The 20,814-nt window shown below is 26.9% G+C and overlaps 5 protein-coding genes across 9 annotated transcripts; 3 read left to right on the top strand and 2 right to left on the bottom strand.

Moving 5' to 3' along the window:
- Positions 1-73: 73 nt before the first annotated feature.
- Positions 74-11,271, bottom strand: LOC124425218 (receptor-type tyrosine-protein phosphatase-like ida-1). 3 transcript variants are annotated; one of them, XM_046965268.1, is made up of 17 exons: positions 11,085-11,271; positions 9,389-9,543; positions 6,842-6,895; positions 6,687-6,747; positions 6,467-6,598; positions 6,265-6,355; positions 5,314-6,106; positions 4,990-5,195; positions 4,775-4,930; positions 4,572-4,698; positions 4,365-4,432; positions 3,736-4,116; positions 3,422-3,637; positions 3,275-3,280; positions 2,412-2,782; positions 2,278-2,331; positions 74-2,156 (listed from the first exon to the last, which is right to left on the bottom strand). In XM_046965268.1, the coding sequence occupies exons 2-17, from the start codon at positions 9,474-9,476 to the stop codon at positions 1,883-1,885; spliced, it is 3,078 nt and encodes a 1,025-aa protein (XP_046821224.1). In that variant the 5' UTR covers positions 9,477-9,543; positions 11,085-11,271; the 3' UTR covers positions 74-1,882. The 3 variants fall into 3 exon arrangements, with proteins under 3 accessions (XP_046821224.1, XP_046821225.1, XP_046821226.1); XM_046965269.1 differs by lacking the exon at positions 3,275-3,280 and having other exon boundaries at positions 11,085-11,270; XM_046965270.1 differs by lacking the exons at positions 4,365-4,432; positions 4,572-4,698; positions 4,775-4,930.
- A 1,229-nt stretch (positions 11,272-12,500) lies between these two features.
- LOC124425145 (vacuolar protein sorting-associated protein 45) lies at positions 12,501-15,581 on the top strand. Of its 2 annotated transcripts, XM_046965084.1 has the most exons (9): positions 12,501-12,586; positions 12,670-13,078; positions 13,315-13,513; positions 13,604-13,753; positions 13,860-14,239; positions 14,318-14,590; positions 14,693-14,857; positions 14,958-15,187; positions 15,271-15,581. In XM_046965084.1, exons 2-9 carry the CDS (start codon positions 12,986-12,988, stop codon positions 15,467-15,469), a joined length of 1,689 nt encoding a protein of 562 aa, XP_046821040.1. In that variant the 5' UTR covers positions 12,501-12,586; positions 12,670-12,985; the 3' UTR covers positions 15,470-15,581. The 2 variants fall into 2 exon arrangements, with proteins under 2 accessions (XP_046821040.1, XP_046821039.1); XM_046965083.1 differs by having other exon boundaries at positions 12,505-13,078.
- Positions 15,566-18,064, bottom strand: LOC124425148 (metaxin-1). Of its 2 annotated transcripts, none has more exons than XM_046965088.1 (5): positions 17,540-18,064; positions 17,050-17,300; positions 16,742-16,907; positions 15,779-16,165; positions 15,566-15,704 (listed from the first exon to the last, which is right to left on the bottom strand). In XM_046965088.1, exons 1-5 carry the CDS (start codon positions 17,549-17,551, stop codon positions 15,633-15,635), a joined length of 888 nt encoding a protein of 295 aa, XP_046821044.1. In that variant the 5' UTR covers positions 17,552-18,064; the 3' UTR covers positions 15,566-15,632. The 2 variants fall into 2 exon arrangements, with proteins under 2 accessions (XP_046821044.1, XP_046821043.1); XM_046965087.1 differs by having other exon boundaries at positions 17,493-18,063.
- Positions 18,065-18,091: 27 nt separating this feature from the next.
- Positions 18,092-19,523, top strand: LOC124425147 (zinc finger HIT domain-containing protein 2). The gene is made up of 4 exons (XM_046965086.1): positions 18,092-18,145; positions 18,233-18,518; positions 18,589-18,861; positions 18,950-19,523. The coding sequence occupies exons 1-4, from the start codon at positions 18,102-18,104 to the stop codon at positions 19,478-19,480; spliced, it is 1,134 nt and encodes a 377-aa protein (XP_046821042.1). The 5' UTR covers positions 18,092-18,101; the 3' UTR covers positions 19,481-19,523.
- Positions 19,524-19,807: 284 nt separating this feature from the next.
- Positions 19,808-20,652, top strand: LOC124425150. Its single transcript, XM_046965091.1, has 3 exons — positions 19,808-20,023; positions 20,099-20,238; positions 20,307-20,652. Exons 1-3 carry the CDS (start codon positions 19,883-19,885, stop codon positions 20,632-20,634), a joined length of 609 nt encoding a protein of 202 aa, XP_046821047.1. The 5' UTR covers positions 19,808-19,882; the 3' UTR covers positions 20,635-20,652.
- The last annotated feature ends 162 nt before the right edge of the window (positions 20,653-20,814 follow it).

Raw genomic sequence — 20,814 nt, 5'->3', positions numbered from 1 at the left:
ACGTTATTTGAAGTTGGTTAATTATTGAAATAGAAACTGATAATCAACACAAAAAGGAAACATATTTCACATATTTCATTTGGACGTACATATTCTTGTTTTCAATATATTCAAGAATATTACACATTTATACGTTTATACATTGATACAATATTAACATCATTGTAGTTTAGCACATGATGCATAATTTAATCGTATGCTAAATAATTATCAAGTAATAATGAAAAAATATGTTAGACAAAATTTCTAATATATACATGTATATATATATAAACAAACGAAATTATTTGTTAAGAAATTATATTATTATAATATCTTGTTTGTAATAAAATAATGTTCAATGCAATTTAAGTGGCTTTTCTTTTGATTCTATAAAATAATAGAATTTTCATTAAAAATATTGTTTAAAAAATTGCAGTAAAATGTTTAAATCGCATTTGCATAATATAAACATTTTTTAGTCAAATAGATGATGCTTTGTTTTAGAATATTATAATATTAGAATATTGAGATATACATCATACAGTCTATGCCATTTCTACCACATCAACAGAGTTTATTATCATATCTTGTAATGATAATGTTACTCAACAACAAATAGGTGTATAATGGTACATTCCAATCACTTCTTATAGATTAATATATATATATATATATATATATATATATATATATGTGAATAAAAGCAATGACAAATAGCATTTTCAAAATAGTTATTTAGATTAATTGTGCAACGAAATTTGAATTTTTAAAGATTTTGTTAAAATATTTCATATAATTCTAATATAGATGTATACAAGCTTTTAGCACCTTTTCATAGTTATCATAAAATATGTACTAATAGATAAAAGATCAATTTTTATTAAAAACATTACGATATTAGCTTTTCTAATATCGGACACAAGAAATTTAAATACAAACGAATCGTAACAAAGTAATATAAAATAATATAATTTGATATTTACCATTTAAATTTTTACTTTCGTTTCGTTTATATAGGACAATCAATAAATTATATTTAAATAAAAGCTTTTTAATATTTACGTACTTAATACGATTTATTTAATTATTTTAGCTGGATTTTAAAATGGCTACGAAAAAATTATTCATTTTTGTATTTCTTATGCGATGATCATTTTTAAATATTTTTAAATATCAGAACCAGAAAAATACTTAATACATAAAGCATCTCTTAATACCATATAATAATAGAATTTCTTTATTTTATACGTGTTTCTATATGTGAAACGTATACTATTCGTAACTTTTAAATTATGTTAACTTTCAATTATATTTCTCTAGGCCGTATCTGACTTATGCATCGAAAAATATATAACACTTAATTATTTAAAAAAAATATACTTAAACAAAGTAAAATAAAATTAGAAGCGTATTGAGGTAGAAATATTTTCTATACTTTAATATTTGTTATTTTGTAGGACGAAGTAGATTTTTTTAAATATATCAGTTTATTGCAATAATGCAGAGTAATATACTGGGAGAGTTCGATATATTAATTGTAAGAAGCAATGCCTTTAGTCAATTATTGAATTGACATTAATATTCTAATTGTTCATATATTCATGAACTCTTTCATTATTGTATATCCATTTGTTTAAACTGCTTAATTGTTTTCTCATATACTCCGATTTTAAAATCAATCAGAGAATCATCATAAAGAGTGTATACAATGATCAAGAATAATATTGATTAGAAGGCAAAGTGAAAAGAAATCTAGAAGAAACCAGTAGTTACTCCAATAGAATATCAATATGATTATACATTTACTATAGATATTTGGCCATTTTTCAAGGTACATTGGACTTAATTATATAGTACTTTCCCTATGGTTGCCAGTCCGGATTTTCGATGAAGAAATAGATCACTGATTAGATTTCGTAGGTGAAGAGGAACCATTTCCCGTAGTAGTTAATTTTTCGTTCGAAGGAATGGATAAAGCCTTTAAGATAGCGTGTACCTCTTCTGCGACAGCCATTAATACAAATTCAAATTGTTGTTTTGTAGCAACCATATTCGGCCTTTGATCTCTAATATGTTCTAAAGCAGCCGCAATATCAATTTCCTTTGTTCCTTTTGCTATACGATTTAGAACCATATCAATTAAGCAATAGGTACCAGTACGTCCAGCACCATCGCTATAAAACAAGTATATATGTATGCTTCTCGTAAATCATAAATCATATACACATAATATTTACAAGTTACTATAAAGTTATTATTATTATATATTAGATTATGTAATTCTCGTTAAGTTACCTGCAATGAACAACAATAGGACAGGATCGACCTCTATACGATTTATTAATTTTCCTAAAATATTAATTCAATTAAATATATATCAATCTCAATTAGACAAAGGAAATTATTCAAAATATATTTCGTTTATGTACCTGCGGAATTCCAATAGTGCTTTGGTTGAGTGTGGCACACCATCCTCTGGCCAAGAGAGGAAATGAAATTGCGTGACCGTACGTGTTTCACTAGTAAGAAGATTTTTCAAATAGAATGATCTGACCAAATAATCGTCGCACCATGGATGCTCCGAAACTAGATGAACTTCATAAATATGATATCGTTCGGATCCTTCTGCTTGATCTGGCCAGTAACGATAACACATAGCACGACCATCTTCGGTAAGTCGAGTTAACGCCACGATAACTACGCTACCCTGTTCCCATACAAGTTGCCAAAAATCTGCTGCTGTTTGTGGTAAAGGTCCTTGAGTTGCTATATAAGCTGGATTTCGTGGATCATGATCCGTCTAAAAAAATATAAATCAATGATCGATAAATATCTTCTTTAAGAAGATAATTATAGATTAGCATAAATATTTCTAAAATATAAGCAAGTCACACGAAAGCTTTTTTACAATGCATAATAATTAATGATTTTTAATAAATATTATATTTATTTTCTAATCTTTCAAATGTCTTCCACATTATTCTTGATAATTTTCCCTTTGTAAATAATTGCTACTTACCTTACATTTCTTCTCGCACTTGTTAGTTGTTTCATGACTATACATGTTTTATATGTGTGTATTTGTAAATAGCGCATGTGGTGATAGCAAATAAATTATCATTTTACAAATTAATATAAACGGTTTATGTAACCATTATTCATGCTTTTTAATATTATGAAATAAATATTTTTTTATTCAAGCTAAATTAACGATATTGCTTTTTTTACTATTCATTCAATATAATTTTTCTGCTTTTCTGAAAAGATTCTTCATGCTAATCGTGTGACTTACCGATTTCTTTGTTTTCATGTGCGGCATCCGAAAGAAAACGAATGTCGTGCGCATTTTATCAAATATGTTATATAAGAAAAATAGAATAATGAGAAAAGACAATCTAAAACATTAACGAATACATAATTTTTCATGCGATATACTTACAATAGTGGATGCATTTATATAGTCAGAATTATTAGCATTTGTCAGTTCATTCAATACAATTCTAGAATGATTATAGGGAAGTGGTGCATTGGGACGATTATATTTAGAATTAGTATTGTTTTCTGCAACATCATTCGAGGTTGATCCATAGGAACATAGAGCTGCCCATTCCTGATCTAAGCGATCTTTGTTTTTCAAGTGATCCTCCATATAACTCTATAATTACAAATATCATTAATTAAAATGTCATAGTAAAAACAAAACAAAACAAATATTTTCTAACATAATATTACATTAAAATTATTTTTATTTACCAGAACCATATGCCCAGTTGATATATCCATGCTTGAAAAAGCAGGTTCTTCGGTCCATGAAGACGTACTCGAACGATCAGGTACGAAATTATTCCCTTCATTTTCGCGCGACGAGCTTAAACGCCATGGTTCCTGTTTTTCTGTAGGTTGTTTAGCTTGCATTCTTACTCTACAAAGATCTTGATAATCCTTTGATGCTTCTGGATCAGGTGTAGCCAGACCTGCAAGTTTCTCTCGAGATTTTGCATGCCGGCGTACTATTACCAAGGTGACTACTGCAGCTGTTATTGCAGCTGCTATTCCAGCAGCCACTATCGCCCCAAATAAGGTGGAACTCATTTCTATATCGTTTGGCACTTCCAAGGTCGCTGGTAATTTTGCCTTAAAGTAGATAAAATTGGTTTTATTTCCTTTTTTTCTTTTTTTTTTCTTTTTTTTTTTTTTTAAGAAAAAAAATAATCATTGGATATATAGATAACTAAAATTCGAATCGAATCCAATTATTGAATTCGATCCGATTCGATATATTCGAATATCCACGCTCATAGAACGAAATTTATTTAACAATAAATATAAGTTATTATTCATGCAATATATTTTTCATTTATAATATAATGATAGTATAAAACCTTATCTCCAATGCCTGCACGAATCACATCTACACCTAGAATTTCTCGTAAATTGTTTCTTATGTCATCTAAAAAGAAAAAAAAAAAATTATCAAATTAATATCACTTTCGCTATTTTTCTATCGTTTTTCCTATCGTATATATATATATATGTGTGTGTGTGTATATATATATATATATACATATATATTTATAATAAATGCTCACCGATCTTATTTACAACGTCGGTAGCGTTAAAGTTTTTTTTATTTTTGGTAACTTTGAATGTTACTTCTGCGCGTCCAACTCGTATGTCTGTTAAAGTTCCAGAATTTAAACCTAATAGTTTACAAACCTGTGAAATTAAAGTTTTCGAATATATTTGATCTTAATTATATTAAATTAAGATTAATTACGTGACTCGTAAGTACCTCATCAACAACGCGCTCGCCTTCTTCCCAAGTATGAAATTCTTGTTGAAATTCAATGTAGACATGATCGGTGTCTACATTTTTATAAGATTTTTCAATAGAAGGTATGTTGGTTTTCCATTCCTTCTTCACGGGTAAAGAAATTGGTAGATCGTTCTAGAAGCAGGATATACGATATCATAGTGTATCAAATATATTTGTAGATCTAAACTTACATTATCATCATCTTCTTGTTCAGTCGTAGTTTCAATCATGGAATCTTTTTGAGCGATAGGGGTTTGCATTTTAAATATATGATTATTCGTTGAAAACAACGGACCTGGTTTCTTAACATCGAGCCTTTCTCGTCGCTTAAAACCTGACAATTCGCGTCTCAATAAAAGTGCATTTAAATCGTCAACATGAATGCCATAGGGTGTTTCTATATTAAAACAAATTGAAATGAAATTTCTATTCGTATAATTTAATTATACAATCTCGAGAAGATTTAATTGATATTAATTTTTTTTTTTTTTTTTTTTTTTAACATTAATATTTACCACCACCGGTATCCGTTGCTTGTCTCAAAGACTGCACCATTCCTCCTTCTGTAAACAATGCATCCTCATCTGGCAAATCAACATCTTCATCTTTTCGCAAATCCATCCTAATTCTAGCAAGATTTTTATTTAGATAATCCAGATTTTTATCGATATTTATATGTCGCTTGGTATTATCACGCCATAATGGTTCCTCGTTTAAAAATTCGATAGTAGATATCGTCGGATGTTGTTTATATTTTCTTGAAAAAGTTTTCTCATAATCCTCTTCAGGAATAATATCAAAATTACCATCGTATGATTCGTCAAAGACAAATTTATCATTATGTAATACGTCCAGATTGTTTTTAGATTTCATTCTCGTTTCTTGAAAGTTCATGTCACCATTAAGTTTTCTTATTGGACTATCACCATCTAAAGCGTCTTTAAGTATCTCAAAGCCCGCTGTATTGCGTACCTTTGAGTTTGAACGATAAGGTTGAGATTGATAAATTTGTGCTTTGACTTCGTCTAAGGTTAAAGATTTTTTATGCATTTTTCTTTTATAGAAATCTTCATCGTTAATCAAAGAATATTTATCGTAAGGATCTGAGCCATACGTTAGTTTATATAATTGACGCATATGTTCTGATTCAGGATCATTTTTAGGTAGATCTAAAAATTCTTTATCATTTGGAAATAATCTTGTTGATTCGTCATGACTACCCGGTGGATAATATATTTCATTGGCAAATTCACCATAAGAATTGCCATCGTTAGGTGTAAACTTTACTATTGCAAAGGGAACTGTTTGCTGCAATGAAAATCGATTACATCTTTACATTATCATTAATATATAATTTATATACTATATACAAAGAAATTCTTTTATTTATTTATTTCTTTTTTTTTTCTTTTTTTTTTTTTGATCAAAGTTGTATGTACTCTTTTTACAATTGACCGATCACTTACTTTATCCTTATCTTCGACGATATCTTCATCCTTCAAACGGTATCTATTATTTTCCATTAAATATTGACAATTCCGAAGATCCTGCGTTAATCTAATAATAAATATTAACAAATATATAATCTCTCTTTTATTTTATTTTATTTATTTTTTTTTTTTTATTTAATAAATTATTTAATAAATCATGAAAAAAATCTTATAATACCGATGTCGAAAATTATCTAAGGACGTTCGTAAGATACACTGAGTATATGGATGCGACCATTTATATCCTTCAATTTCCAATCTTTGCAATTGCAATCGTAAGACGTTCAATTCTTCGGTATCTAATTTATACCTATATTAATAAACGTACAATAGATATGTCGTTTCAATTTCAATAAAATTTTTTCTGATAATATCAATTTATAAACTATGAAACTTACTGATATAGATCATCTTCTTCAAAATTCGAATACAAAGGTATACATTTTCCAAAAGCTAAATCTACGGAATAAATAAAATTCGAGATCATGATTCTAGAGAGATAAACAAAAAATCATATAAATATTCATTATAAAAAAAATTATTAAAAACTCACCGTCATAACATACTTCCGTTTGAGAATCGCAAAGATTTATATTAAATCGACAGCCTACGGATAAAAATAATGAATATAAATATAATGACTGACGTTTTAGATTTAAATGACGTTTAATAAAAATTTGTATATATATATATAAATTATTATAACTTAAAGTAAAGAAAAAAAATCTTTCTATCTGTCAATAAAAGATAGATAAGAAAGGATAGGATAACTAGCACACAACTTATGAATGAAATAACAACCACCTATCATGTTTCAATTCGGTTATTAAATGACGGGCAACAAGTGGTGGTCAGCAGATTTCGCTGATTAGATCGTAACTTGGTTGCATTAGACAAAAGAGAAATATATATATAGATAGATAGATAGATAAAATATAGAAATATAGAAATATTACAATAGAAATAAAGAGAAGCAGTTAGTTTGCAGAATTTTATAGTTTCCCACGTGATATCGATAACCCGTATGTTATAATATTAAACAAATATGAAAATATCAAAGGGGTATCGTATATTTATTAGAAAGTATGATTGGATAGATATATGTGATGAGAAAGTGGAGAAGTAAAATATAAAAAGAATTTTTAATGAAAAGGATCATGTATATAATGAAAATTATATACATAAGGAGAAAAATATGAAAGAATATGGGCGTGGAAAATGGCCTCGAAGAGAGACACCAAAGTCGAAGGCGGTGGCTGCTAGCTAACTGTACTAGATGTACGGCTCAATAACTGTTGCTAAGAACGTGGGCGAAAATCGAACTCTGTCCCTTATTCGCCTCATTTATTTTAACATTGCTATTCAAAAGTACTTCCGAATTTCTCTTGCAGCTCGTGCTACGATATGAGTCTACTATTTACATTGAACAAAGCTTATCGACGAACTATATTCCGAAGCATGTTATATATATATATATATGCATATATATATATATATATGTATGTATACGTATTGCTGCATTCAAACAAAGCCTAGACCCTAGGCTATCGTTCAACTATTTTCCGATATCGATTTCGATACGAGAAAGTTAACTATGTAAGTATACATATACATATACATATATATATATACACACATGTATATGTTGAAAAAAATATATATATATAAATATATATAGGATAAATATATATGGGGAAAAAATCTAAGTGCGTTTCATTCATTCATTCATTCATTCATTCATTCATTCATTCATTCATTCAAACGAACAAATCATGAATATTTGTCGAGGATCATTTAAAAATTGTATAAATAACAAAAAAAGAGATTTTTTAAAGAAATATTCTTCTCAAATCGAACGAATTTTTTTCATTTATTTTGTTTATATTCTCCGTTCGTTCATATAGTACATAATATTAGCATTTAAATTGAATTAAATATATTATTTATATGTCGTTGAAAGATTAGATAAATAATAAATAAAAATTGTAATGATTGTAACAGGTATGCGTAAATGAAAGTTCTAAAAATTCTGAATAAAAGGTCAAGGTTTATTAACGTGACTTTCTGAAAGGTAATAATAGAAATAGAAAAGTTTGCGTTGAGTAGATGGAAGTTAAGTTTATGGGATGGATACAAACTTTAACGGCAATCTTTTGAAATACAGTCAATATGAAAAAGATCGTAAAAAAAGAAAAAAATATGTTTTTTATTTTGGAGAGATCCTTTGAGTTCTATTCTCCTCTCATATCAATGAAATTAAAATAATAATAAACATTTTTATGTCGTCTCGTTGAGAATGTGTGCAGGGGTTTGAAAGAATTAAAATGAAAGAAGAAATAATAAAAAAGAGAGAGAGAGAGAGAAAGAGAAAGAGTTTATGGAATGAATTTATTTCCTAGAAAAGAAAGGAAAACGCACAAGTAATTTTTCTCACATTTTATTAAATCCATCAATCGATAATACTACTTATCATATAAGCGACCTAAGAAATGAAATTACCAACTTACGTTTCGCATGCATCAGAGAGCTTCCAAAGCTCGCTAATTCTTTAATTTTAATATAGACAGGAAAAATAAAAAAAACGAAAAAGGTACAAAGAAATACGTACAAATGTGAAAATTCTTTTTTTGTGCGAAATATTAATTTAAAAAAAAAAAAAAAAGATTTGTCCTACTGAAAGAAGATAAAAAAATTCTTACACCGATTTTATTTTACTTCCTATTTAAAAATTCTTCTTTTATAATAATAATAATAATAATAATAATAATAATAATAATAATAATAATAATAATAACAATAATAATAATAATAATAAAAAAAAAAAAAAAAAGAAGAAGAAAGAAAAAAAAGGACGACTGACGTAACGTATTTAATTCCATCGCAATTTATATGATAATACTTGCCCCCTTTAATACCTCGTCAATCCCATTGCAATATAAATTCGTAATTTACATTCAAAAACGGGCTTGGAGTTTAAAATTATTAGGATAAATAAAGTTGGATAGAATTGATTAGTAAAAGACATAAAATGAAATTGAATTTGATCGTTTGAACGTTTATCATTAGCATTAACTAAAATAATCGTAAATTAAATACTCACCGACGTCACCGTCAGCAAGAATGTCATGATGAAGGATACAGAGCAATAACAGCCCTAATCCTCCGTGCCAAAAATTCTTATACCCCATAGATAATCTTCCAATTGTCAGGCCAGTTTATAGAACGTTTACCTCTTAATCTCCCTTGTCCAAAGGGCTAGAAAAAAAATTTATGTGTTATTATATCAAGACGAAAAAAACGAATGTACGTGTGTGTGTGTGTGTGTGTGTGTGTGTGTGTGTGTGTGTATTCTTAATAACTGATACATTTTAGGATACAATAAAGAAAACTGCGTGAAACACGTTCGACCATTACGGATAATGGTTCGGGAATCGTTTCAGCATTTTTATTTGTTTGTTTATTAGGTAGCTACAGGTTGCTGCATGTGTGTGTGTGTGTATATATATATATATATATATATATACACTTAACGAAAGTACTTAAAAAGGATCCAGTCTAGTCATAGGAATGCTACTTGACCGAGTAAATGAGGATAGTGAACGTTAAATGGGATATAAGCGTTTTTTTAAATTAAATTAAACTAAATTAAATTAAAGAACAAGCATACGAGTGAACCGTAGCATAAAATTGTTATAACAGAGAGGAACTGAAAATTGCATAAATTATAATTTGTAACATAAATTAAATTATTAATGCTTCGTTCGACTGCCATAACTATGAAGAATAAACTGATAAAGAAAACTGCGAGATAAAGGGGGTGATCTTTATATTCGCATAATTTATATATTTATAATGTTATAATCTCTTCTCTTCTCTATCGTACTCCGATGTTCGAATGCATTCGTATTTTTATACTCTTTATATAAAAAATATGAATAACAATATGCGTATCTAAGTTAAATTTCAAAGTAAAAGAGATTTATGTTCCAACAAATTATAATCAACAATATTAAAACATTCGAAATGAACTTTAAATTGTTTTTAAAAGTTTTGCCTGTGCTTTTGTTAGAGTTTTAAAAAGTTCATTAATGAAGTACAATTAAAACATATAACTTTATCTTACGAAACTAATACTTCGATTATTCCATTCATTTTCGACGAATATATAACTTTTTTTTTTTTTTTTTTTAATTCGATTAAAATTAATACCTATGAAAAGAAGATTTTTCTACTTGTACATGTAATTTCGTGCGATTTAAATTAATTGAAAAAAATCACACAACCACTTGACCGACAACTATCATATAGGCGTGACAACAGCTGTTCTCTTTTTGAAAAATGAGAACGAAGTTTTGAATTCCCATAAAGCACATCTTGTCCCCTCTCTCCCATCCCTCCCCAATTACAAATTTACTTTGAATGAACACAATGAAATAATATTTAGAAGAGAAAACTCGAATGTAATTAAAAAGAAATATAAACATTCACATTTTTTTTTTTGTTGCTTTTTCTTTTCTTTACTTCTTTTTTTTTCCCCCCTTATCCTTCCCCTCTTCTCATTTCTTTTATAATATAAGCTCTCTAATTATACGTCATTTGACTTCCCTTTTAATTGATTTAATTAATGAAAACATTTTCTACAATAAGGAAACATTTAAGAATGGGTCGAAGCATCAGGTTGTCATCGTACTCCTTCCCACCACCGATCCTTCCTTTCTTTCAATAAACTGCGTGGTAGTATGGAATGGGCATCGTTCTTTCCGGCAAATAAAAATTTAATTAGATATAAAACTTACCCGTAGATTGGACAGCATGCAGATATTATGAATTAAAGTTTTGCCGAATCGATAATGACTGTCTCTCTTTTTGCTTTGTAATCACTTGGAAATAATATAAGAAGGGAAAACTTTTATAACATAACTCCTTTGTAAAGTACGTATTTGATCTGATAGCTCTGATGCCACTGGACTGAGTGAACAAAACTCTTACCACGATAAACGAGGAGGGCATGCGTTGGATTTCAAATCGATTGCTACGTTGCTCGAATGGGGAGAGAGAGAGAGAGAGAGAGAGAGAGAGAGAGAGAGAGAGAGAGAGAAACTAGGGAGAATGAAAAGGACCTTCTTGGATAAAAAAGCATGTATATGAAAGTAAGATATATTGTTGATAAAATAAAGAGAATCATTTGATAATACCTTTATCAGATTGTATCGTATTATTTCATACCATATATCAGAACTACTTGAAACTATTTTTAAAGTATTTCTTCTTCTCTTACTCGTCTGACTCGTTTTATGTTCGTTTCACTGTAACATAATCATTACTATACACAATGTTTGTACTTTCATTATGAAAAGATATTTTTTTGTATCGTTAATTTATATTCATGATAAATGTTATATATATATATATATATATCTTTATTTGTTTAATCTATCGTCTATTATTATTTATTTATATTTCAAATACGTTCTTTTTTATTCAATTATTTTTATTATTTTTTTTTCTCTTTTTTCTTTTTTTCCTTTTTTTTTTTATTATTATTATTATTCTTACCCTAAGTCGCAATCAATTATGTAAATAGATAAATTTTGACAAATTATATATTAATATTTATTTACATGTGAAAAAATTGCGCAGCACAGTTTTTAGTAAGTAAGTAGTTGTGTTTATATTACTTACACGCTTATACGTATATATATATATATATATATATATATATATATATATGTATATCGATCAGACACTTGTTGCAGATTAAATTGAGAATAAAGAAAATGTTTTCCAATCTATCACGTCATTTTCTTTCTTCTTCCTACGATCTGTTACATCGTTAAAAATTCAATCAATTTTCATTTAATTTATGTGAACGTTATGAAGAATTTCTATTAAATTTTAATATTATATATTGAACAGGATTAATAATTCCATCCTTACAAAATTGTCTTATAGGTGATATAAAGGAGAGTATATATATATATATATATATCATTATATATATAAAAATACTTTCTTCCGTTTTATATTAACAAGAATATTTATATCAACTAATAACAAATATTAATTATCACAATTAATTAGGAATATAACAACAACGCCATCATTTCATTCCGTATTGTGACATTTTTTATTAACTTATATAAGGTCGATTATAATTCGTCAAATTTTTAACCAATCGCATTGTAGCTTTATTAAGTTCTTCTTATCGTAGCGAAGTAATTATAAATTTCATAAAAACTATTTTAATAATTATTTCTCTATTAAAATAGGTCCTTATAAATTAAATATTACTTATCGAGTAATAAACATTTTGTAAAAATTTATTGTAAAATATATATGTAACATTTGTATTTTCGGTTTACTTATAGGAATGTATTTTAGGATATTACACTATTTTCTTACTTCTTTTACTCTACTTTTACTTCTAATCATGTCGTAAAAAGTATGACGTTAAATAATGTATGAATCGATTGGGAATATATTTTCGAAAGGAAAACGTTTAGAAACTCGCATTATTTTTGATAAATGTCAAAATACGATGTTAAGAATTAATACATCGATATAACCTAATTTCATAATACTTGAAAGGTGTTAGAAAGGTGCTGATTAAATTAAATGATAAAGGAAAAGTAATCATATGACGAATGATAAGAAAATAATATTCTACAATTGAAATAGTAAATTAATTGTCGTCAAAATGAGTGTTGTAACAGCTTTAAAGTTTTATATTACAAAAATGACAGATGAAGCAGGACCAAATATGAAGGTTCTTCTAATGGATAAACAAACGGTAAAACGACAATATGTTTTTCAACAAATATTATCAACTCTCTTTTTGTATATCTCATATATATTTTATACAAATATATATATATATTTTTTTTTCAAGTAGAGATTATTTAATAACCTTTTTAAGATAGTAAGAATGAAATATTTATTTTGACAGCTATCAGTAATATGTAAACATTATATATAAAACTTAAACATTACTTTGATCTTTATATGAAAATATTTACTTTTTTACAGACAAGTATAGTTAGTTTATTATATAGTCAATCTGAGATGTTAATGAAGGAAGTTTACTTATTTGAAAGAATAGATTCTGGTATCCGTACTGATAGTTTAATGCATTTAAAATGTATTGTTTTCATAAGACCAACCAAGGAAAATATTCAATTACTTTGTAATGAATTAAAATTCCCTAAATATGGTGTTTATTTTATTTGTGAGTAAGAATTATCTATATTTTATTAAGTATCATCAAAAATTATACATATATATCAAATATTTATATTAATGTAATTTCAATATATAGATTTTAGTAACATTATTGCAAAGGCTGATATCAAACTTCTGGCTGAAAGTGACGAACACGAAGTAGTCAGAGAAGTTCACGAGTATTATGCAGATTATTTAGCAATTAGTCCACATTTATTTTCACTTGGGATTCCTGCATGTTCTAAAGGTATTATAGCTTGACAAGCAATTATGTCGCTTTAATATATTGTAGTTTAAATAATAATGAATATCAATTTAAAATAAGATTATTATGTGACAAATTTATTTTTAAGGTTTGGTATGGAATCCGGAACATTTGCAAAGAACAGTGCAAGGTATAACGTCAGTTTTATTATCACTTAAGAAATGTCCATTTATTCGTTATCAAAATAGTTCTGAAATGGCAAAAAAGTTAGCAGAGAAAATTCGTGAGGTATTAAGTAAGGAATCAAGTTCTTTTGAATTCAGACAGGAATCTAATCCTGTGTTACTCATTGTCGATAGAAGAGATGATCCAGTTACGCCATTATTAAATCAGTGGACATACCAAGCAATGGTCCATGAATTACTAACAATTAATAATAATCGTGTTAATTTATCTCATGTAAAAGATATATCTAAAGAGTTAAAAGAAGTTGTTCTTAGCGCAGAACATGATGAATTTTATGCCAATGTAAGAAAGTAATTAAAACAATAATTATCGAGAATGTGCGTTACATTCTTTTATTTACAAATGTATTCTTTCAAATAGAACTTGTATCTAAATTTTGGAGAAATTGGACAGACAATAAAGGAACTGATGGATGTATTTCAAAGAAAGGCAAAAAATCAACAGAAAGTAGAAAGTATAGAAGATATGAAAAATTTTGTAGAAACGTATCCACTCTTCAAAAAAATGTCTGGAACTGTAACCAAACATGTAACTGTTGTGGGAGAACTTTCTTCCCTTGTTGGTAGACATAATTTGTTGGAGGTATCGGCATTAGAACAAGAACTCAGTTGTCAAAATGATCATTCAGCACAAGTATGTTATTTTTATTGTGAATATTGTATAATCGTATAATATTGTATAATTGAATGTATATGAAGTTTTATGGAGGAAAAAAAAATTATTTTATTCTTATAGCTCCAGAGAGTTAAAAAGCTTATTAACGATGAGAAAGTAAGAGAACTCGATGCTGCACGATTAGTCATGCTTTATGCACTTCATTATGAGAATCATGCAAATAATCAGATTTCTGTCTTGTTAGATTTATTGAAGAAAAGGAATATTTCAGAGAAATATATTAAGGTAATAAATTATAATATAACAAATTAAGGACAAATATAGCATAACTTCTTTCGTGCATAAGTCGTAAAGTTAATAAATAATTATTTTTTTCATTCTACAGCTTGTTCATAATGTATTAGAATATAGTGGTATTAATAATAGGCAAAATAATTTATTTGACAAAGAATCAGTTGTAAAAATCACAAAAAAACTATTTAAAGAATTGAATGGAGTAGATAATGTATACACGCAACATACGCCACTAATAAACGAGATTATTGAAGATTTAATAAAAGGAAGATTAAATACGCAAACATATCCATTTTTGGGAAACATAGTTATGTCTAAACGGTAAATATAGGAATTTTCTACAGCTATTTAATGCATCTTCAATGATTATAAACATATCTCTAATTATTTGCTTAACTTCATAGGCCACAAGATATTATTGTGTTTATGATAGGTGGAACAACATATGAAGAAAGTTTAACTATATATAACTTGAACAAACAAAATCCGGGCGTACAAATTATCTTAGGTGGTACTACAATTCATAATTTTGAAAGTTTCATAGAAGAAATACAATGTGCTACTTCTGGAATTTTTCCAAAACATAGATCAAGAAAAAATTAATGGCAAAGTTTATAATTCCATTTATCATGCATTTAAAATGCGAAATAATAGCTTATATTTCCAAAAAAATAAACTGTTTATTATTGTGAAATATAAAACCATATATTTATGACACTGTTATTCAAAATTTTTATTGTTACTATTTGAATACCTTAAATAAATCTTATTCATCAACTTCATCCTCTAATATATATTCTTCAGCTTGACTAATCATTTTATTGTCCTTTATAGGCACCTAAAATATTTTGTTAGTTGGCAATAAACGAATATTAATTAAAAATATAATGTTCCGGAATTTTTATAATTTACCTCCAATTTCCCAGTTAATAAGGCATAACCAATCATAGCTACTGCAGCAAATATACCAGCTAATATTTGATCACGTCGTTTATTTGGAAATTCTGTGTAAGAGTCTTTTCTCATTCTCTTTACGTTATTTTCTGACTTTATTTTCTCATATTGTTGATATTCATCTCTAAAATACTTTTGCGATATATGTGTTACAAAATTGACCAAATTCGTACATGCTTTTAAATGATTTTGCAAAGGAGGATTAACTAAAGGTGTTTTCAATAATGGTGCTAAATAAGAATATACAACCGCATCCAACATAGTATGAGATTGGCCAAGAAAATACTTAGAATCTCCAAGTCTAGTAGATAATGATGTTAAGCATTTTTGAGCCTCTGAATATACCTAAGGAAATAACGTTTCTATCATATTATATAAATATACAAGAGTATAAATGAAAATAAGGTAGAATCTTTTTTTTTAAATTACAATTTTAGTAGACTGACATAAAAATATATATATGTAGCATAAAAAAATATTATATTGTAATATTAATTTCTTTCAAATTCTAATATTTCTCAATCATTTTAATTTATCTTGCAATGTAGAATATCAGAGGTGAGCACGTAGCTTACCGGTAACTTAAGAAGTACTCTTATTCTTTCTCTCCCTCTTTCTATTTTTCTTTATCTAATAGATTATGAGGAACTATACTGTCAGTTTTATTCATCTTATTATGGCCCTGCTATGTATTTAACAGAGATAAAAAATATGTCATAAATATATATTTTATTAGAGTTGTATAATGTCAATCATATTACCAGAGTGGACCAAGAACAAAAGAATTTCAAAAGTTACATAAATAGTCAAGGGGAAATAGGCACAGAAAAAATTTATTCCGTGCCCACCTCCGTGTTAAAATATTTATTTTTGCGCATATATCAAATTTAATATCTTTCCCAAATGATATGTACTAATTACCTTATTTTCTATTACAGACATATTATCCTCAGTAGGATGTAACATTTCTATCACAGCTTTTGCTTGATTTTCAAATTTACTTGGATAATAATAATTCAAAGGAAAAGGCACAGCTTTACAATACCAAGGCCTCACTAATTCATTGAGATTTGTTTGATCTAGCCACCTATGAATATATACATATATACATATACATATATATATATATATATATATATAATAATACATTACTAGAATAAACTATTATAAAAATTATTTTAGAATTAAATATATCTCCAGAGAGAAAATAATATAATGAAAATGTATACCATATAAATTGCATTGCAGGATAAAGTTTATCTTTAAGCATAGTATCATAAGCTACAAATTCTGCGTATTCTTTTGAATTATTTGGAGATGTTGAATTGAAATTTGTTTCTTTAAGATACTGTATTATTTCACTAACTTTATCCAAGCTAGTGTATTTTGTTCTTAATACAGGTAATCGACCGTTTGGTGTTTTAAAAGGATTATTTGTTGCTTTTACTTGTAACGGTATCCCATTGAACCTCGCATAGGCCTAAGTGTATACAGTGATATAAAATGAATTATAAAAAATTGAATATAACAATAATATTAAGATTAGATTTAACAAGCATAGGCGTCAGTTTAGGCAAAGACCACAAAAAAATGATATGAATATGAAATTGATATTAATTGCTATGATGTTAAAACATTTCTATTATATGAAATAGATGATATTTGTATATACCAAAACTTGCAAACATTCTATGTCAATTGACGCCAAACCCCAATCACCTTTCCACACATCTAATTGCATTTTTTCACTATTATTCATTTCGAAAAATCTCCACGCAAATTTTATTGAGGTTATACATATGTTATCACACACGTGGAGTGATCAATCGTATGTAGAAACTTATACCGGCTTTACGTCAGCGCATCAAATGCAACGTTATTCTACCGTATCTTTTCTTATTGTTAGAAAAATAATTTATCTTATTAAAATATTTTTCAAGATATGAAACCACATTATATACATATATAATATATATCTGACGCTCGTTTACTTTTTTTAAACAATAGGTTACGCAAAATAATAACAAACTGAAAGATCTTTTGGCAGTTTTCATTCAAAATATTAAGGCGCGATGGCGCTTTTTTTACGTTTGTATTAAACTACATGAAGTTCATTCCCTGATTATATCCCCTATATGAATATAAATAATCATTATTTTGTATGATTTTGTATAATTAAAAGATTGCAATATTCGTTATAGTTTTATATTGTAATTATCTTTAAAAGTTCAAAGATTTGATATAATAACATCAAATGATTAAATAAGATAATCAAACAATTATGAATTATCTTGGTGAAAATGACAATGAACAATATTGTAAATTGTAAGTATATATTTAAGGAATTGTATTTTATTTTTGAATTAATTGAAAAAAATATATTTCATTATCAATTATCTTTCTTTATTACAGATGTAACAAAAATACTAAAATTTATACTTGTCCTAAATGTGAGATAGGTTATTGTAGTTTAAGTTGTTATAAATCAGAAAAACATTTAGATTGTACAGAAAGTTTTTACAAGGAGTGCGTTGAAGATGAACTTAAATCTTCTCAATATGATCCTGAAACTAAAAAAAAGATGCTTAGTATTCTTAATAGGATGCATGAACAAAATTTAGAAAATGATACGTTTCTAGATAATGAAGATGAAGAATTAGATTCGGATGAAGAATTAGATTCAGACGATGAGACAAATGTAAGATATAATTTATAGATTGATAGATATATGAAATTTCTATAGATGTTTTTCTTTTTTTTTTTTTTAGTTACCCGATTTAGAGGAAAGAATAAAAGGTATAGATTTGGATAATCCTGATGAAATATGGGCAGTGTTAAGTAATAATGAGAAACAACAATTTAAAGCTTTAGTAAAAAGCGGAGAAGCATCTAAATTGTTGCCACCATGGATACCATGGTGGGTGATTTATAAAAAACCATTGATAGAAAGTTTAGAAACGACTGAAGAAACTAAACAAAACGATAAACATGAAAGAAAATATCCAGCGATAATAGATGTTCAATCATTTAATCAACAAAAGGTAATATTACGATGTATATATAAATCATTTGACATTGTATTTTTCTTATAATTTTACAATGTAAATATTTTGTTTTTATAATATACAGGTGGTTTCTTCAGAAATATTATGTTGTACCATCATTAATGTGATTTATGCTTATACATATATAGCACTTTATTACAATGGTGATTATTTAAACTTTGCGGAAGAAGCGAGTAATAATTTTCTTAGTATCTGTGACACCATGAGGATAAACAAAATATTTGATAATGAATTATCTGCCCTTCAATCTGTTATGCAAAATGTCATGCAAATAGAATATTTACCAAAAGATGATCGGACATTGGAAGACTTTGTTGAGGCTGCTATTTCTATAATAAGAAATCCAGAAAAAGTAAAAGATACATTGCATACATGTGCCGCTCTTTCTGAACTTTGGCGATTGTTATCGACCGTGCGAAAAGAAATAAAAATTAATAAGCATAAAACAACGGAAGAACAATTTTCAAAAAAATCTACTCAACATAACGAAGTAAAAAATAGTAATCTTTCAAGAAAAATGTTATTTGCGTGTATGAAGAAATTAGAATTTTATGTGTCATGGATCAAATCTTACGGCAAAAATATATTCACATGAAATGTACAAATTTTTGTAATAAATAAATTAATTGTTATGGAAATCTTATGTGTATGAATATATCAATAAAACGAATAATTTATCAAACAAAAAAATATTTATAAACGTAAATAAATAATAAGGTAGTCTAAGAGTATTATTAAGGACAGAGGATGAAAATATAATTGGAAATATGTGAGAATTTTTTGTGAATAGGTGGGAATCATTTCTTTTGTCAATTTAAAAATAATAATATAAAATAAAAAATATACACGTATTAAAAAATCTTATCAATATTATATAATTACTCCTTTTTTCTGGATTATCTATATCAAATTTTTTTTGAGGCTAGATATTTTTTTTTTCTTTTTTTTTTTTTTTTTTTTGGTACATGTTCTAGGCTTGACATTTTCACATTTAAGAATGTCAAGCAAGAGGAATAACAGTGATGGTGAATGTTCAAGTTCTGAGGATGAAATATCTAAAGAGGCTTTAAAAGAAGCAACGGATATAAATTTTTTAAAGCCAATCCTATTCGCTACTCAAACAATTACAAAAGATTCTGTAATTACTAGGAATCTAACCTATTTTACTTCATTGGATTTTACTTCATTTAATAATATTATTTCTTTATTTTAGGAGAAATCTAAAGAAAAGTTTAATAATATAAATGCTAAATCATTGCGACAAAATGTACAGGAAGATGATTTTTGCAATTTTGGAGTGTCAACAACATTTAAAGCTTATGTTGCCAAAAAATTAGATGCTTTGTTGGAAAGGTACAGTAATAAAAGAAAGTTTTATATATAAACATTAATAAATGTATTTTATTTTTTTTCTTTCTCAGAACAGTGAAATTGGACAATAAAACGAATTCAAAAAACAACGTTATTAATAAAAATAAAAATGAATTAAATAAGAAATATGGTATAAAACTTTTGAGCTCTTCGATAAATCTATTAACGGATGAAGATTTAGTTGTGGAATTAAAAAATCATAAAAAAAGGAAAAAAACTGTAGATAAAGTAACGGATATATCGCAATTTCAAGAAGCAGCTGTAAATCCAGAATGGATATTATCTAAAGTAGAAACTACATTTTGGGCAGAAAGACATAAAGGATCAGTATATAAATATAAAAAATTAAAAGATGGTACTTTAATAGAACAGAATTAAATTAATTTTTTTTTTCAATCTATTTGTATGAAAAGTATTAACCCCATTTGTATAAAAAGTATTTTATATGAATATGTATACAAAAAGTATATCAATCAATAGACATGTTCATTTTTAATTAGCACAAGTTTAAAGAGGACTGTATTGATCTAATTAATCGATCATTTTTTTTTCTTTTTT

Source organism: Vespa crabro, chromosome 6, assembly GCF_910589235.1.
Source record: "Vespa crabro chromosome 6, iyVesCrab1.2, whole genome shotgun sequence".
Taxonomy (NCBI): Eukaryota; Metazoa; Arthropoda; class Insecta; order Hymenoptera; family Vespidae; genus Vespa; species Vespa crabro.
The sequence above is the reverse complement of the archived record's forward strand: the minus strand, read 5'-3'. Positions and strand labels throughout refer to the sequence as shown.

Bases quoted from the DNA above. Each gene is read 5' to 3' on its own strand.
- LOC124425148 (XM_046965087.1), bottom strand. From the start codon at position 17,579: ATGAATAATAGTGAAAAAATGCAATTAGATGTGTGGAAAGGTGATTGG. The intron at 17,301-17,492 runs GTATATACAAAT...GTATACACTTAG, and splicing joins TAGAATGTTTGCAAGTTTTG to GCCTATGCGAGGTTCAATGG. The intron at 16,908-17,049 runs GTATACATTTTC...ATATATTCATAG, and splicing joins CCTGCAATGCAATTTATATG to GTGGCTAGATCAAACAAATC.
- LOC124425145 (XM_046965084.1), top strand. From the start codon at position 12,986: ATGAGTGTTGTAACAGCTTTAAAGTTTTATATTACAAAAATGACAGAT. The intron at 13,754-13,859 runs GTATTATAGCTT...TTTATTTTTAAG, and splicing joins GATTCCTGCATGTTCTAAAG to GTTTGGTATGGAATCCGGAA. The intron at 14,858-14,957 runs GTAATAAATTAT...TTCATTCTACAG, and splicing joins TTTCAGAGAAATATATTAAG to CTTGTTCATAATGTATTAGA.
- LOC124425150 (XM_046965091.1), top strand. From the start codon at position 19,883: ATGTCAAGCAAGAGGAATAACAGTGATGGTGAATGTTCAAGTTCTGAG. The intron at 20,024-20,098 runs GTAATTACTAGG...TCTTTATTTTAG, and splicing joins AAACAATTACAAAAGATTCT to GAGAAATCTAAAGAAAAGTT. The intron at 20,239-20,306 runs GTACAGTAATAA...TTTCTTTCTCAG, and splicing joins TTAGATGCTTTGTTGGAAAG to AACAGTGAAATTGGACAATA.
- LOC124425147 (XM_046965086.1), top strand. From the start codon at position 18,102: ATGAATTATCTTGGTGAAAATGACAATGAACAATATTGTAAATT. The intron at 18,146-18,232 runs GTAAGTATATAT...TCTTTATTACAG, and splicing joins AATGAACAATATTGTAAATT to ATGTAACAAAAATACTAAAA. The intron at 18,862-18,949 runs GTAATATTACGA...TATAATATACAG, and splicing joins AATCATTTAATCAACAAAAG to GTGGTTTCTTCAGAAATATT.
- LOC124425218 (XM_046965268.1), bottom strand. From the start codon at position 9,476: ATGGGGTATAAGAATTTTTGGCACGGAGGATTAGGGCTGTTATTGCTC. The intron at 6,748-6,841 runs GTGAGTTTTTAA...TTTATTCCGTAG, and splicing joins AACGGAAGTATGTTATGACG to ATTTAGCTTTTGGAAAATGT. The intron at 4,699-4,774 runs GTACTTACGAGT...TTAATTTCACAG, and splicing joins GCGAGCGCGTTGTTGATGAG to GTTTGTAAACTATTAGGTTT.